This window comes from Cavia porcellus, unplaced genomic scaffold (genome assembly GCF_034190915.1).
Source record: "Cavia porcellus strain 051 isolate PalLab524CR breed Dunkin Hartley unplaced genomic scaffold, mCavPor4.1 scaffold_1, whole genome shotgun sequence".
In the NCBI taxonomy this organism is placed as follows: Eukaryota; Metazoa; Chordata; class Mammalia; order Rodentia; family Caviidae; genus Cavia; species Cavia porcellus.
This window is the reverse complement of record NW_026947484.1, coordinates 219,665,294-219,683,005: the sequence shown is the minus strand read 5'-3', so window position 1 is coordinate 219,683,005 and position 17,712 is coordinate 219,665,294. Positions and strand designations below refer to the sequence as shown.

The 17,712-nt window shown below is 44.5% G+C and overlaps 1 protein-coding gene across 1 annotated transcript in view; it reads left to right on the top strand.

Annotated features, from left to right (window-relative positions):
• Galm (galactose mutarotase) overlaps positions 1–15,643 on the top strand; it is a 60,548-nt gene extending 44,905 nt beyond the window's left edge. Inside the window, exons 5-7 of the mRNA XM_003473035.5 lie at positions 12,239–12,380; positions 13,715–13,889; positions 14,641–15,643. Of these exons, the coding sequence (XP_003473083.1) occupies positions 12,239–12,380; positions 13,715–13,889; positions 14,641–14,718 (395 nt within the window). The 3' untranslated portion in view covers positions 14,719–15,643. The remainder of the gene's footprint in view (positions 1–12,238; positions 12,381–13,714; positions 13,890–14,640) is intronic.
• Positions 15,644–17,712: the final 2,069 nt, after the last annotated feature.

Here is a 17,712-nt window from a genome sequence, read left to right as displayed (position 1 = left end):
TCAAAAAACTAAAAAGAAAGAAAGAAGAGAAAAGAAAACCAACCTGGGGCTGGGGATTTAGCTCAGCGGCATAAGCGCCTGCCTTGCAAGCAGGCAGTGGTGAGTTCGATCCTCGGTACCGATTAAAAAAAAAAAGGAAAAAAAAAAAAAAAAAAAAAAAAAAAAACCAACCTAACTATGTTTCAGAGGCCAGTATGAGCTCCATTTGCAAAATGGGGAAATAGAATCTTTACAGAGACATTTACTCAAGGTCAGCCAGTAAGTTTGTCTAAATCCAAAGTATATAGCAAAACAATTTTTTTTTTGCATAGTAAAACACAATACAGGACAAATCATAGAGAACAATTTTCAAATGTCAGACTTCATTTTATTAAACTATTTCTTTCTTTCTTTTTTTTTTTTTTTTTTTTTTTTTTTTTTTTTTGGTACCAGGAGTTGAACTCACATCCTCACTTGCCAAGAAGATGTGGTGCCATGAGCTATCTTCCTGGCCCAACCCATTTCTTTTTTAAAGGAGGGGGAAAAAGTCACTGGAGATAAAAATTTTCACTTTCCCAAATTTTCTAGAAAGTCTATGCCAGGTTATCTTTTCTTAACTCTCCACTCTTAAAATAATTGTCCGTTGTTGTACCTGTGCTGAGGCGTTTCTGGCAGGAGTCTGTCAGTCCTGTGAACAGGAGGCAGGAAGTAGCTGGCCCTGGGAGGAAGGGCCCAAAAACGAGCGAGCAAGGAGCTTCAGCAATGCCTGCAGCAGCCATCTGTTCCTCCTCAGAGGCAAGAGCCACGGCCACCAGGCAGGGAAAAGGATTGTTCAGATCATAGAAGTTAAAGGTTTTAACCCCAGCTGAATTTTCTGAGTGTTTGTGCCTTGCAGAAAGAAAGAAAGAAAAGAAGGCAGGCTTGGGTCAGGGATACAGCTCAAAGGCACCCTAAGAAAGAAATTAATTCACAGTAGTCAGTGCTTTATTAGGTATTTACCTGATAAATCATTTCATCTTCTGCCCTATGTCTTAAGTCTTTTGCTCAAAAAAGTTAAGTCAGACCTAGAAGCCCGTAGGATATTTATAATAGAGATATATTGTCTATGCCCAAATGCAGGTTCCCAGGCAGCAGGAACCCACTCTGGTACTGTCCTCTCCTGCATCAGGTCCAGTTAGCCCGTCCATTGAGATCAGACCCCTGTCACACTCTGGAAAGCCATTCCTGGCCCCCCAGACCTCATGATTGTCCCTCTCATTTTGTCCCATTCTCCTGTAAGTTTTTATTTTTTAAATCTGTCTCTTCTACCAGATTCAATACTCTGTGAGATCATGTTAACCCTAGAAATAGAAGATGCTCAAAAGTTGATGAGCAAACAAATTTGTGTTTGTCCATTCCCCACCCAAACGTAATTGTGAGAATGTGTTCTTGGTGTAAAAGGCACTTTGGACAATGTAAAAAGGGAGGGAAGGGGAAAGATGAGTCTTCTCTCAGGATAGTCACTGCATTATATTAGTGATCTATGACTATAAAGAAGTTACTCCAGCACTTCATGTATTGCCTCTGGTTTCTGTTGGGCAGGCATTTGGACAGGGTATATCATTCTCACACATGATATCTAGGCCCTCCACTAAACATTAGGGTGTTCCTTACATGTTTGGCAATTGGTGTTGGCTGTTGGTGGGGCCTAGTTGGGGCTGTCAGTCAAAGCACACTACACACACCCTCTCCACGTGACCTAAGCTTCCTGACAACATGGTGGTATGCCTCTGCGGGTAGACATCTTGAGAGCAGAGTATGTGTCTTGAGAGAGTCCAGGCTGACGCCATTTTATATTTTGTAACCTGGCCTCAGAAGTCACATGGTGTTGTGCCACATGGTGTTGGTTGAGGCAGTTACTAAGGCCTCAACCAGTCAGCTTTCCTGTTCCTGAGACACAATACCCAACACCCACAACTTAAAGGAGAGGTGTAACTTGGCTCATGGTTTGAAGGGATTAAGTCCATGGTGGTCTGGCTCCAAAGCATGAACATCATGGTGGGAGGGCGTGGTGGAGGAAAGCTGCTTAGTGCAGTAAAGCAGCGTCAGTATGGCATTGTAAAGAGCACATGTGAGATGGAATATAGCCCGTGTGCCAGGCTTCGAAACACGCAGCCTAAGGGGCTGGGGACACTGCTCAGCAGCACAGCACATGGTTGTGAGTTCAGTTCCCAGTATGAAAAAGTGAGAAAGATAGAGACAGAGAAAATGAGAGAGAGAGAGAGAGAGAGAGAGATAGAGCAATCTACTGCAAGTTCCCGGGAAAGGCTGAATTTTTCATCACAGAATGTATGTATGAATCCCTTATGTGAGATAAGAGAAATCAAGACCAGATGGATTTTATTAGGACAGTTTTTCCTTCACTTTCAGAAAGTAGGTTATTAAAACTCTGTCAAGAATGTCGATGGAAGGAGGGAGATTAGCTCCATGTCACGGAGATCTGGGATGTTAGTCTTGTGTGCGGTGATTAGGTCCACTTCACCTTGCAAAACCGAGACTGCTGTAGCTCCTAGAGAGACATTCACGTGAACCGTCTTTGTTGAGCTCATCTACAGGCTCTGCTTCCAGTCGCTTCCTTTATTCCTACCTTGCACCTGCTCCTGTCATAATTCTTGGCCATTTCATTATCCAGAGTGGTGATACCTTGATCTTGCAGGCTCTTGGGAGCTTTCTTCCAGGGCCCTCATCCTCAGCCTTTTCTGTGGCTCACTGTTTACAGTCTTAAGGTCACGCCTTTGACTTGGTCATTCCTTCTTGGGGCGGTCTTTGTGACTGTTGGTGAAGGTGTCTGCCTTCCGGCCCCAGTGATTCTGCAGCACCTCGAGAGCTGAAAGTCCTCTGACCCTTCCACGCTTTCCCTCCCCCTCGCCCCTCCTGAACTCACTGTCTAGCCCAACCCCAGCGAGACCAAAATCCCTCAGGAGAGTCACCCTTTCTCCTCTCTTTTTTCCTGTGCACTCCTGACAAACCCCAATCTCTGTTCTCACCCCAGGTGTCACCCTGCAGCCTCAGACCTCGCTCTGTGTGCAGAGCAGCCTTAGTGAGCCTGGACTGCTGCCTGCAGGCAGACTTTCCTGGGGGTAGCTGCCTAAAGTGCCTGTGCTGCCGAGCTGCACCCCGACTTCGCATTGGATCCTCCCACCTGTCAGACTTTCTACTCAGACCATGAAGCATCTCCAGCTCCCCCTTCAGGAGGCTAGAAGGTCCTCATAAGAACAGTGGGCTTGGGCAACACTGCCGCCTTGTAGTGGCTTCTAGAGTGACGTGGCCCTTTGAGCGCCCTTTCCATTTCCTCTTCCTGTCCTGTACCCTCATCCTCGCTCAGGGAGCTATTTTGACATCTCTTTCCATTCGTAGCACAAACTCATATATGCAGATTAACCCAAGAACTGCACGTTCATTTGCCAAATTCTCAGTGAGAAAAATCGAGAGCCCTTGTGGGCTCAGGGATGGAAAGAGCAGTCCCCAAGTCAGACACTCCAGAGTGGCAGGGGAAGTACCCGAGCGAAGCCTGGACTTGCTGGAGAGGTGTCACCTCACGCAAGGCGCTTTCTGGATCTTGCATCCTGACTCTGTTGTGGGATCTGCTACCTTCACAGATGCACCTCTTTCTTCTGCCTCTACTGGATTCATTCTTCAGGTTTTTTTTAATCAAATAAAGGCACAGAAATTACAGATAAATAAGGTCCAGTTCCTACCATTTAGGAACTGACATTCCTTACAGACAAACAGCTTGCTCCAACCCTATAATCGTGCCATAATTGTGATGAATACTTTGGGAAAATCTGTTCTAAGGCAAATGGGAACAAAGCAGGCAATGGATTCATTCTGGCTATGAAAGTTAGACTCCTTGGCAAAGGAAGTATATTAGAGAGTACTAGAAAGTGACCAACTGAACTTTGCAAGGGTGTGGCAGGAGTAGTGGGTATTTCACTTATGAGAAATGGTCCAAAGACATGAAGAATCTGAGAGATAAATTCTGTTTTGTATGTACCTGACAGTTAAGCACAGGAGAGAGTGTAGCTGAAAAAGACTGACTAGAACTCTCAATCTCTCTCTCTTTCCACTTAGCAAAAGTTTCATTTGAGAATTACCTCATTTCCAGCAGGGCATAGTGGTGCATGCCTATAATTCTAACACTTGGGAGGCTGAGGCAAGAGGATTGCTGCAAGTTTGAGGCCAGCCTTGACTACATAGAGAATTTAAGACCATTCTTAAGTACACAGCAAAACACTTGTCTTAAAAAAAACATTCTAGAATTATGTAGTTCCCAATTTTAAATCAAAGTTGTCTGCTATTTTTCTGTCTCACCCTCGCTAGCCTCTGCTCTGTGTTATGTTGTCCTGACAGCTGGTCCTTTTATGCTGTCCCTGGAGGATGTCCAAGTATATCATTTGTCAAATCTCCCTTCGCAGTGTCTAAAGCAGCAACAAGCAACAGTTGGTTTTATTGGAGGCCAACACCGGGCTGGGGATTTAGCTCAGCGGCATAAGTGCCTGCCTTGCAAGTACTCTGTCATGAGTTTGATCCCTGGTAGCGATTAAAAAAAAAAAGCTGAGGCCAACACCCACTGGCATGTTGCTCAGTATGGATAAACCACCCTGGGTATTCCCCACCTTTCTCTGTAGTGAAAATCCCATGGCTTTCTTTGTTTCCTGTAGTCTTCTACCTGTAGCCAAATCTTCAGGGAAATATGGAAGATCAGTGTTGACTGATTTGGAACAATCACACAGTGCCTGAAGGATCAAGTAAGACTTTAAGAAGAATTATTTTTTTTATCAGTACCAGGGATCGAACTCACAACCGCCTGCTTGCAAGGCAGGTGCTTATGCTGCTGAGCTAAATCCCCAGCCCCAGAATTAAATATTATGAACACCATGTAATAGGGGAGAAAGCATAAGTACCACTCAAAACATGGATTGATAAAAGTGAAATCTTTCTAAACCCGTGAGAATATCTACTGCTTTCTCCAGTCTAGTTGTTTCATAAGAATCATTGTTGTCTTAAAGTTACTCTCAACAGGGCATGGTGGTACATACCCCAGCCCTTCCAGCACTTGGGAAGTTGACGTAGCAGAATCCCTAAGTTCAAGGCCAGCCTGGGCTACATAATAAGAGTCTGACCTCCCCACTACCACTCCCTGCCCACCACCATCAAAAAAGAAAGTCAGTCTCGGTGATGGTTAAAATGGATTTGGATTGTCAACTTGGTTGGCCTGAGGGAGCAGTGAAGCGCACTGCTGGGTCTGTCTGGGTGTGTGTATGTGGTGCGGAGGCCCTTTCCTGGCACTGTTTCTCTGGCGCCTATAAACAATGCATCTGCTCCACTGTGCCTTTCCACCGTGATATTTCTGCCGTGGAACCAGCAGACAGTGGACTGAATCCCCTTGAAGTATGAGCCACGCTGGGTGTGGTGGTGTGGGCCTAGAATCCTAATGGTAGGGAGGTGAGGCAGGAAGATGGCCACAAATTGGAGTCCAGCATAGGCTTTATAGTGAGTTCAAGGCTACCCCAGACTACACAGTGAGACCCTGTCTCAAAGCCAACAAATGAACAAAAAAGTGAGCCAAATTCAACTTCTTTAAGTTCTGGGTGTCAGGTATTGTGTTAAAATAAGAGGAAAGCAGATCGGAGGTGGATGATCAAAGAAACTTTACAAAACATAAACACTCAGGGTCACCCCCTTCCTAGCATTTGGCCTTTGTCCTTAAATGCCCAAAATGTTCACTATTCTCAAAAGTGATGAGAGTTTAGAGGACCGAGTCAACTGGTTGAGGTGGTAATTTGTTCTATGTCTCTGGCGCCATCTACTGGGAAGCAAGTGCCTCTATCTGAATACTTTCAGTTGAAAATATCAGAAATCTTAACAGCAAAAAGAAAGGAGGAAAGTATGGTTAAAATGAGAGCAAAATCTAAATAAGAAATTTGGTATTTATATAATGAAGCTCCTTGTAAGCACTGAAGGTTTAGGTACAGTATATTGATGTTTCTTATATACTATGTGTAGATGAAGCCATTAACTGAAAAATACAAACCACAGAGCGTGGTGGTGCACACCTGTAATCCCAGCACTTGGGAGTCTAAGACAGGAAGGTCACCATGAGTTTGAGGACAGCCTAGGAGACACAGGGAGACCCTGCCTCAACAAACAAATAAAAAATAAATGAAACAGACCACATCACAGAAGGCAGGCCAGCTGGAAGACAGTGAGTTTGTGCTCTGGGATTCCTCAATTACCTCCCTGGATGGCGGGGCCAGCTGGAAGCATGTAAGACCAATGGGAACTTTAAGACCAGGACAACAGTCTGGTATATAGACGTCAAGGGTGAAGTAATCTGTAAGGCCAATAATGTGGAAGTGGCTGAAGCAGCAGTAAGGAGACAACAGTTGGGCTCTGGAGAGCACCACCCACAGAAGACCAGTCCCAGCCCCACATCCAGAGGCCAAGATTGGCTCCATACACAGCACATTTCTGAGGCATAACATGGACATTGTCACAGAACTGTAAACACCAATAGAGGGTAGTTTCTTGGGATAACTATGAAGAACCAGCTGCATCTGGAGAACATCCCTGAGAACGGACATCTCCTTTCTTCCTTGAGAGTCTTCAATGCTAGTGGTAGAGCTATCATGGAGGGTTGACTGTTATCCACATAGAAGACAAACAGAAAGAAGAGATTGACTCAAGTCGCAGACTGCAGGGGAGGAGAACAAAAAGCCAACAAGAAGCCAATCCTTCCCTGTGAGTCAGTGACATGCGTGGGCCGCTGTGGGGAGAACCAGATGCCAGCCCCTTCCTTCGCATGAGCTGGGAGACAAGAAGAGCCAAGATTCTTTGTAACCCCTCCCATTGTAAGCGGATCCAGAGAAACACAGGCTGCGAGGGTAGCTATTGAGGTAAAATGCAATTTAATGCTTGGAGTGTTTAGTGTTTCACTGACTTTTCAGGCCTAAAGCCAGTAATCTGATCATGTTTAGAGGTGAACAAAATGCACTGTAGCATCTGTGGGCATCTCCTTCTAAAGGCGGTGGCCATTGTTAACTCCCTATTATCTTGTTTTGAAGTCCTGCATCATTATCATTGTTTTGTTTGGGTTTTATTCTGTTTTGTCTTGTTTGATTTTATTGTATCTAATGTTATGAGCAGCTGTTTCAAAGATAGCATGAGATATTATGGTGGCCATTTTGGACTTACTATTATCTTGCTTTGGAGTCCTTTATTTCATTCATTGTTTCATTTTTATTGGTCCTATTCTGTTGTTTTGTTTGATTTTTACTATCACTGAAGTTATGGGCAGATATTTTGAAGACAAGAGCCATTATGGTAACCATTGTTGATTTCCTATTATCTTGTTTTGAAGTCCTGTGTCATCTACATTGTTTTTGTTTGTTTGTTTTTTGGTCTTTTTTGTTTTTATCAGTACCAGGGATTGAACTCACGACTGCCTGCTTGCAAGGCAGGCGCTTATGCCGTTGAGCTAAATCCCCAGCCCCCATGTACATTGTTTTATTTGGATTGACTTTATTCAGTTTTACTTTGCTTGGTTTTATTCTCTTTAAAATAAAAATTACCAAAAAAAAGAAAAGAAAAAAGAAGGTGGAAAATAGCAAGATGCAGAAGTGGGGTGCAGCCCCAGCCCCGGCCCACCCAGAACAGGACTGGAGTTCAAACGAGATGAAGTAGGAAGTCAGTGCTGGAACTTTCTGCAATGATAACAACACTAGTGAAAAAACAAGTAGAAAAAAGCTGCAGAGAAAATGATCTGTCAGGTGCAAAAAGAAATGATGCTAAGAATCAAAGATATTAGAAAAGACACAAATAAAAGAACAGATGAGCTTAGGAAAAGATGGAAATAAAATATACCCAACATAGAAGAGAAGTGAAATCCATGACACAGATCCAAACAAATCCAGGAGATGAAAGCTTCCGTTGAAAGTGTGGGCGACACACTGAACAAAGGAAAGGTTAGAATTTCAGACCTTGAAAACAGAATTGCAACTAGTGATAATGAAAAGGAAGATAACTCAAAAATAACAAGAGACCATGAAAAATCAGTCCAGCAGCCACAAGAAAAGGCAAGGAGGAATAACGCGGGATTGATTGGGGTCAACGAGAAAGCTGGAGACAACACAAATGCTGTAACAATCATAAATATATATGCACCTAATACAGGAGCACCCAACTACATAAGACAGCTACTGGTAGACATGGAAAATCAAATCATCAGGGCTGAGGATATAGCTCAGCAGCACAGTGCCTACCTGGCAAACATAAGGCCCTAAGTTTGATTACTGGTACCCACAAAAAAAAAAAGAAGAAAAAGAAATGCTATAAAAAGCATCTTTCAACCAAATGAGCGATAACACAGTTGTAATGGGAGACCTCACCAGGTCACAGAAAGACAGATCAGCAAGACAGAAAATCAACAAAGAAATATCAGAACTCAATCAAACCTCCAAACAAGTGGAATTATTAAGAAGCCATGCCCTGAGGCCCCACTGCCATTGGAGGAGCAGCAGTGAACCAGCGCTGGCTCCCCTCTACCACTCCAGGAACCCCAGAGTGGAGGAACCCAGGTGCCTCGTCCAATCCACTACACCCCGGGACTGGCAGCCGATGCGGGAAGCACCCGGGATGCAGCAGTGGGCTGGTTCCAAAGAATACAGGAAAACATCAAGATGAAGAAGCAAAGTACAATCTCAGACCTCCAGTCCACACAGAATTAGAGATCACACACCTGAAATTTCTGAAAAGATAACAACTGACCTAGAGAAGCAGCTTAGTTCTCTTCTTGTTTGGTTAATTTTACATGCCTGTGTCTGATGGTCTAGACAGCTATTTTGAAGATAACCAGAGGCATTATGATAGTTACTACTTTTTTTTTAAATCCTGTATTGTTTTTTCATTGTTTCATTTTGGTCAGTCTTAGTCTGTTTCATTTTATTTTATTATGTCTGATGGTATGGGCAGCTGTTTGTTTGTTTGTTGGTACCAGGGATCAAATTCACAACCTCACACTTGCCAGGCAGGCGCTGTGCTGCTGAGCTAAATCCCCGGCTCGTTTTCATTGTTTTGTTTTGTTTGTTCTTATTCTGTTTTATTTTGATTTTATTATGTCTGAGGGCATGGGCAGTTATTTTGAAGATAACAAGATGTATTATGATAGCCATTGTTGATTTCCTATTATCTTGTTTTGAAGACTTGTATCACTTTCATTATTTTGTTTTGATTTGCTTTATTCTGTTTTATTTTGTTTGGATTTAGTCTCTTTAAAGTAAAAAATAAGGGGGCTGGTTTAGCTCAGTGATATACATGTCTGTTTGGCAAACTTGAGGTGGTGAGTTCAATCCCTGGGACCAAAAAAAAGAAAAAGTAAAAAATAAAAACAAAACAAAAATACAACCCTGCTAAATTATCAGAAACACACAAGTAAACACAAACTATATAGTAAAAGATTAAAAATTTTAAAATGACAGTTGGAAGTGAGAAACATAGAAAGTTATAAGCATACTAGCTAGACATGGTGATATACACCTGTAATCCTAGCTGTCTAGAAGGCTGAGGCAGAAGGATTACAAACTCAAGCTCAGCCTGGGCAATTTAGCAAAACCCTGTCTAAAAAAATTTCACAAAGGGATGGGGGGGGGGGCAGGGATTTAGCTCAGTAGCACAGTACCTGCCTGGCAAGCAAGAGGTACTGAGTTTGATTCCTAGCACCCACCCCCTCAAAAAAAAAAAGACAACATTAGAATTTTTCCAGTCATGGTGGTACACGCCTGTAATACTAGAATTCAGGAAGCTGAGGCAGGAGGATTGCTGGGAGATAAAGGTCAGCCAGGGCTACAAAGTGAGTTCAATAAACAGCTTGAACTACAATGAGATCTTGTCTCAGAAAGAGCCCCCCCCCCAAAAAAAAGATAGGGATGTAGCTCAGTGTAAAGGCCCTGAATTCAATACCCAATACGACCAAAAATAATAATAATGATGGTAACTAAGAATATTTAGAGCATATATATGTTTTCTTTATTCCATTGAATGCCCCTACGAAACAGTCTCTTGGATTTAATTCTAAAACCCAAAGCCCAATACAACGCTCTCTGTAAAGCAAGCGACTCGGAAAGGTTGAAAATATGTAAGAACCCAAAAGCAAAGCGGGAAGACAAAAGTGAAGGAGCGGCCTCAGTCTTTTGGGGTGTGAATCTAGGTCGTAATGCATGGCAGTCATGAGCTCCACTCAGAGGAAACATTAAATTACACAAAAGACGTCTCCTAATGATAAAGGGTGCAGCTATCACTTGAAGGCTCGCAAAAAAGTTATCACATCAGTTTAATAAAATATAGCTAATACTGACCAGGAACTGTTTTAACATAATAATCCTTGAATTAAAAAAGAAAGCAAACCTCTGAGTTAGGAATATCTAGAAAATAACCATATAGGCTGGGTTTGGTGCTGCACATTTGTAATCCCAGCTAGGGAACACTGAGGCAGGAGAAGCAGTTTGAGTGCAGCCTGGGCCATTTTGCAGGACCCTGACTCAAAAATAAAAAAGGCTGAGGATGTAGCTCACTGTTTCCTGCATTCAATCTCCAGTCTACACATATACTAAAAACAAACAAAACAAAAACCCACATAATAAAATAACAAATAGTGAAAAAATATACAATATATTGGAATATGTAAAATAATGGAAGTATTCTATTTCATTATGTATAATGAAAATTGCTTCCTAAACTATTGAAAAAAGAAAAGTTTAGCTATAAGAAAGTGGCGCATGCCTCAGGAGGCTGAAGCAGAAGGATCACTGTGAGTTTTGAGGCCAGTGTGGGCAACTCAGTAAGTTCAAAGTCAGCCTGGAGTACACAGCAAGACTCTGTCTCAAAAAACCAAACAAGGGGCTGGGGATTTAGCTCAGCAGCATAAGCGCCTGCCTTGCAGGTGTGTGGTTGTGAGTTCGATCCCTGGTACTGGTAAAAAAGAAAAAGACAAAAAAAAAACCCAAGGGGCTGGGGATTTAGCTCAGCAGCATAAGCGCCTGCCTGTCAAGCGTGAAGTTGAGAGTTCGATCACCAGTACCAACAAAAAAAAAAAAAAGGTAGCCAGGCATGGTGGCACACATCTGTAATCCCATCTGTAGTAAAGGAAGCTAATGTCAGAAGATCACGAGAGTTTGGGGCCAACCTGGACTATATAGTGAGAACCTATCTTTAAAGAACAAAGTGTGAAAAATAAATAAATTAGTTATGTAATACAAGATACTTGAAAATGTGAAAGAACAAAATAACCTGAAAATAAATAACAAAATAAACCTGAAAGAACCCAAAAAAATAAAAACAGAAATTACGATTTTGTAAAGAGGAAGAAAAGGTAATATAATAAACCAGTCCAAGCTTTTGGAGGGATATAGCTCAGTGGTGAGCAATTGTTTAACATGCATGGGGCTTGAGCTTCAGCCTCCAGTACCTCAAGAGAAGCAAAAACAAAACAAAAGGATAAAAGCATTTGTTAACCTATTCAATATACAAAAGTAGTTTAGGGAAATTATGACAGATGAAATTAAAAGGATCATAAATCTTTTCTTTGGAGACAGAGTCTTGGTATGTAGTATAGGCTGGCCTTGAACTCCTGGGGATCCTCCAGCCTCAGCCACCCAAGTGCTGGGATTACAGGCATGAGCCACCACACCCAGCCATAAAATAATTTCTTTGTCCAACCGTTTGTGAAGAAATGTAAGATCAATTAAATTGTTTTTCTGAAAAAATTAGTAAAAAATAAATTTTCAGAGAAAAATGAGTGCACGTGGAATTGTCTAATAAAATACAGGAATATATTTAGAAACCACTTCTGAGATATACTGAGTAAAAATGCCAGTATGACTAGTATGGCCAAAATGGTTTGGGAATCACTCCTCTCAGGACTTTTTTAGTGCCCGACAGTCAGTCATCGCAAACGCTAATGTTCGACGGTACACCCTGGGATGTTTCAGCGGTAAAGCTAGATGTGTTAGCTGGGCTTGAAGCCCAGTGACAGAGCACTTGCCTCACCCTGGGTTCAATCTCCAGCAACACAAAAATAAAAACAAGGAAAGAAATGTCAACAAGGCAATTGACTAAACTAGAATGAGGGCTGAGGGTGGACACAGTGGGCCTTTAGGACGCTGTGTAAAGCTTTGGTGTGGGTGTTGAGGGCTTCTTTTCCTGCACGTCCCCCCCCACCCCCCAGGTGACATCGCTCCAGTGCAAGGTACTGCATTTGACCTTCGAAAGCCGGTGGTGCTGGGCACACATCTACAGGACTTTCACATTGATGGTTTCGACCACAATTTCTGCCTGAAGAGGTCTAAAGAAAAGCATTTTTGTGCACGGTAGGGTACTTTCCACTTGCTGCCACTGTGGGGGAAGGGGACATGAACTTGGATCTGAGGTTTTTCTCCTGGCCATATTGGTAGCATTTGCTGTGCGACCAGGAACCAAAATACTACAGCCTCGGTCTCCACAGAGCGCTCACGGCACAGGTGGACTCTGTGGACACTGTCCTTCCCCACCCGCCTCATCCCTGCACCTAGCACCGTCCCCTGCCTCTCCTCTCCAGCCCACTGCCTCAGCACCCCCCCTTCTCCCTGACTGGAGCCCCCTCTGCCTGCACTGAGCTCCCAGAACCTTTGCCTTTCCTAGGTCAGGACTCAGGCCTGCCCACTCCTGGCAAGGCTGGAGGCTGAAATTCCCCACCCCGGGTCCAGTGTGATCCACGTGTGTGTGCACCCCATCTCCTTCTGCTGCATTCCCAATTCCTCCCTCGGCTGCTTCATCTTTGGGAATGTCCACCTCTACTTCAGACCATGCTGGGACAGCAGGTCATCAGTCTGTGTTTAAAGAATCAGAAGATGTTAATGAAAGCTGAAAAAGGAATTCGAACTGTACTGGAGACAGAGGGGACCTCACAAGTATTCTCCTCTCCAGAGGCCCAGCATCCAGGCTCCAAGTGTCCTCCCTGCCCTGGCTTCTCCCTCCCGTGCTCCTCTTCCTCCTCACTGTTGCCAGTGGAGAAGCGCCTCCTGCTTCGCTGATTGAAATCCTGGTCTTGCACTTGCTGAGCCACTTTGCTGACAGCATATTGTGGTGATATTTACCTTCTGCATGTGTGTATTTTGGCTCTTGGAGACAATGTAAGACCCTATCCCCACCCCCAACCCACCCCCACTCTGTGTGTGTGTACACATACGTGTGTTACGGGGAATGAACAAGGCCTTGCACTGAGCTACATCTTCAGCGCTTTTTAAAATGCGAGACAGAATCTCAATATGTTTCCCGGGCTGGCCTTGAATTTGCCATCCTCCCATCTCAGCCTCTGGAGTAACTGGGAGAACAGGCACACACCCCCGTCTCTGGCTGGTTTTGTACAGATCTATGTAGGAGCTCACTTCTGTAAAGGTCTAGTTTATTTTAAAAAAAGAAAAGGGCTAGGGATTTAGCTCAGTGGCACAGCACCTGCCTGGCAGGTGCAAGATCCTGAGCTCAATTCCTGGTACCAAAAAAAAGAAAAAGCAACCAGGCATGAAGGTGCAGGCATGTAATCCAAGAACTTGGGAGGCTGAAGCAGGATTACCAGGAGTTCAAGGCCAACCTGAGCTACATTTTGAGACCCCTGGCTGTCTGCTTTCTGCCTGAACCCATAATGTTGCCTTGTCTTTTTCCCCAGGGTGTACCATGGTGGCAGCGGGCGGGTTCTGGAAGTGTACACCACCCAGCCAGGCGTCCAGTTTTACACGGGCAACTTCCTGGATGGTACCCTGAAGGGCAAAGGCGGAGCGGTCTATCCCAAGCACTCTGGTTTCTGCCTCGAGACCCAGAACTGGCCCGACGCAGTCAACCAGGTAAGCTGCAGGCTGGCTTGTCACAGCCCACGGTCACACCGACACAGGAGGCTGCAACACCCAAGTGAGCTTCGAGGTTCTAAAGTCCATGTTTGTTCTCTTCCAGTCACACAAAACACACACGGCCCATTGCCAAGTTACTGACACGGCATTTCCATGTCCTTAGAAAACTCAAACGTTGTACCTTCAAAACCTTTATTCAGTGTAATGTTTTCCTTGTCAATATCCACCATTTTCTGCAACCGCACTTTTAAGTGGACCCTGTTATATCTCTTCAGTTTGCTCCCTCATAACTTTTTTTAGATATCACTTATAGCAGTGCCCCTCAAAGTGCCAGCCCACAGAAGCTTGTGCCTTGCTCTAGAACATACATCAGAACATCACTTCCTCAGCAAGAAACTCTTGCTAAAAAAAGAAAGAAAGGAAGTCTTACTTTGTCAAAGTGTGCTTGGGGATAGACTTTTTTTTTTTGGTCTTTTTTAGGACGAGGTCTCGCCATGCAGTTCAGGCTGGCCTTGAGCTCACTTTGTAGCCCAGGCTGGGCTCGAACTCACAACAATCCTCCCACCTCAGCCTCCCCAGTGTTGGGATTACAGGCGTGAGCCACCGCACCCAGCGGGGGATAGAGTTTTCATTCTAGCCCAAGGTCTTCCTCCCATTGCAAACTGTACAGCAGTGCCCCCTGCAGGCCAGTCGGGAAGCACGCCTGAGCAGCTGGCAAGGTGTAACCATGGCGCTTTCCCCTCCGCAGCCCCACTTCCCTCCTGTGCTGCTGCGGCCTGGCGAGGAGTACGACCACACCACCTGGTTCAAGTTTTCTGTGGCTTAAGGAAGTGTGAAGAGGAAGAGTGAAGACTTAGCAGCGTGAAAAGTGATTCTGTGTCCGAAATTGTACAGATGGTAGCTGTCCTGATAATAGTCTGAATGTTGATTTCTTTTTCGAGTGACTAGCAGTAGGCCACGTCCAGCGACAAGCTCTATTATCTGTGTAGCTCAAAGGGCCAGTGAACTCGGCCACCAGTGTCACAGCCCACAACCCAGCCCCAGCCCAGAAGTGGTTCCTTAGGGCTCTCATGCCACTGTAGGACCATCTCTCTGCACTGCCTCATTTTTTCTTTCTCTCCTTCCTTTCTTTGACACGACTTTCTCAGTGCTTTTGGTCTCCTCTCCTGTAGCTCTCCAGGCCTCTGAGGTCTTCTTACCTTGCTCAGCATGTCCACAGAGAAAGATTGTGCCTCTGTGAAGCAGCAGGCGGCTGACCGGTAAGAGGCGAGACTCAAGAGGTTGAATGACTCACAACCAGCTAATGAAAGTCTTAGCCAGGACTTCAGCTCAGGCCACACAAATTCAAGTCCTCCTCTTTGCCTCTGCCTTCAACGGCGGGAGCATTCCCGGGGTCACGGAAGGGCATGAAGGGATCTGGCCCCTGTGCTGTGTTTACAGCCAGCTGATCCGCTCACGTCCACTTTCATAATCAGCATTAGGACCAAGTGTCCCTTAGCAGTCTGTCATGTGGCGTCCTTACCTTTGATGTTGACTGAGAAAGTCCAGGCCAGTCAAGGCATGAAGGCACTGGAGCCGAGTATTCGGGGAACAGGATTGAGTTAGGTAGAGGAGGCTGGAGGCTCCCTTTCTTCTAGACAAACAAATCAACAATGATGGGTTTGAAGGCTGTGGTTTTTAAAGAAATGTATTTTATATTATTAATCTACTAAAATCAGTTGCAATAAAACCAAAACCCTACCTCTTCAGAAGACTCCCGTTCTGTCATTAAGCGTTGGCCCGGATTTTGCAAAGTGGATCAAGTATATGGTGTTCTGGATTCGGTGTTCTCCAGCAGAAGCCCCAAGGTTTGCCTAGAGGAAGGCCACTAACTGGCAACCCATTGGGCTGTCCATGCCTCTTCTTTCTCACAACCAGCAATAAACCAAAGATACTTTTTAAATTCATTTCAGCATGGATTTTCCATTCGTACACCACTTGGTCCTCCACGGGGCCTTTCAAGGGCCTCACAATGTAATACAGTAGGTATTATGTCCTCCTCGGACTACCACTGACCACCTGGGGAAGATGAGACTAATAAATGTGTAACTGTTAGATTCACAACTGGCAGCCCTGACACTAGCTGTGGTTCTGTAGGGTTCACTTGGCTTGTTTTCTCACTTGTGATGAAGGGAACTGTAGTTACTGAAACGAATATGATCCGGCCTGCAGATCAATCCGTGGGGGGTACCTGGAGGGGGAACGAGGATTAAATAAAGACATAGGGGAGACAAAAAGAGACAGAAGCAAGTCGAGAGAGAGAGAGAGGAGAGAGGCAGGGAGGCAGCAATAGGGCTGTCGCGAGGCTCCCTACATGAATATACACCTGCAGGGCAGGACCAAAGCTAGGTCTGAGTTCTTTTTCCTGGAGCCCATGAAAGGATGAAGACAGACATTCAAGCCGGCGAGAGTGTTCAGCCATGAAAGCAGCAAGCCTGGAGCCGCAGCCCTGCTTCTCTTCCTTACTGGGCGTGAGAGGTCCTGCAGGCCCAACCAGATCACTGTTCAGAGTTTCCAACAATTTGTATTTCCATCACTCTCTTCTAGGAGCCTCTTGGACAATTAAATTCTTACTGTTACCGTCTCCTCCATTAGGCAAACTGTTCCTTCGCACTTCGTTGTAGTAATTGTGAGGATCGGAATGGGTTGCATCATCTGATCTGTGCAACTTACTACAGGTGGTGAAGTCCTTGTGAAGAGGAGGTCACAGGCTGGAGAAAGTCACACTGCTAGAAGAGGCAGATCTAGAGTGTATGTCTTCACCCTTTGATAAGAAGCCGTGTTTGTCCTCTTGGCACAATAGTAATAAGGAATAAGATTCATAACATAGGGAGTGTTGATAAATGAAGAATTTCTACTCTGTCACCACTGGCAAAACTTTTCTGAAGGGAAATTAGGCAGAATATAAATACGCCAAGCTTGCAAAACCCAGGATCTAATAATTCCACATCTAGATTTGTAGGAATACTAGCAAAAATGTATAAAGGCAAACATTCAGATAAATGAGTTCACTGAAACCTAACTAATGACGAAAAACCTTTTAACACCTAATGCCATGATGACAGAAATGGATGCATCATAATCTAAAAAGGATGAGGCAAAGTGGGGCATGCATCTAATCCTAGCATTCTAGGAGGCACGACAGCAGGATTGAAAGAAAGTTCACGTCAGTCCTGGACAGCATGGTAAGACCTCAGCTCAAAATAAAGAGGACTCGAAGCTGGGGATTTAGCTCAGCAGCATAAGCGCCTGCCTTGGAAGCAGGCAGTCATGAGTTCGATCCCTAGTACCGATAAAAAGGAAAAAGACCAAAATAAAATAAAGAGGACTGGAGATGTAGCTCAGTGCTGAGGCCCTGAGTTCAATACCTAGCACTGGGAGTGTCAACTAATATATACACTATCCTGCTTTTGATGAAGATTTTTTTTTAAACATAGTCTTGCCATACGTACTTCGGTCTGGCCTTGCCTTCACTATGCAATCAAGACCAGCCTCAAACTCATGGTGATCCTCCTGTGTCAGCCTCCCAAGTGCTGGGGTTACAGGCATGTGCCACCACACCAGGCCCATCCTGCTTTTGTAAAACAAAACAAAAACTTATACATAGCACACTATTAACAAGCGACCTCTGGGAAGTAGAAGTTGGAGAGGAAGGGAGGACTTTCACATTTCACTTTATTGGTGCAATGTGAATTATCAAACATCTTCCTGTTGCAATTTGAAAAAATGTGAATCACTAAAAGGGATGGAGGGGAGTCGTTTTCATGGTTCACCTCACACG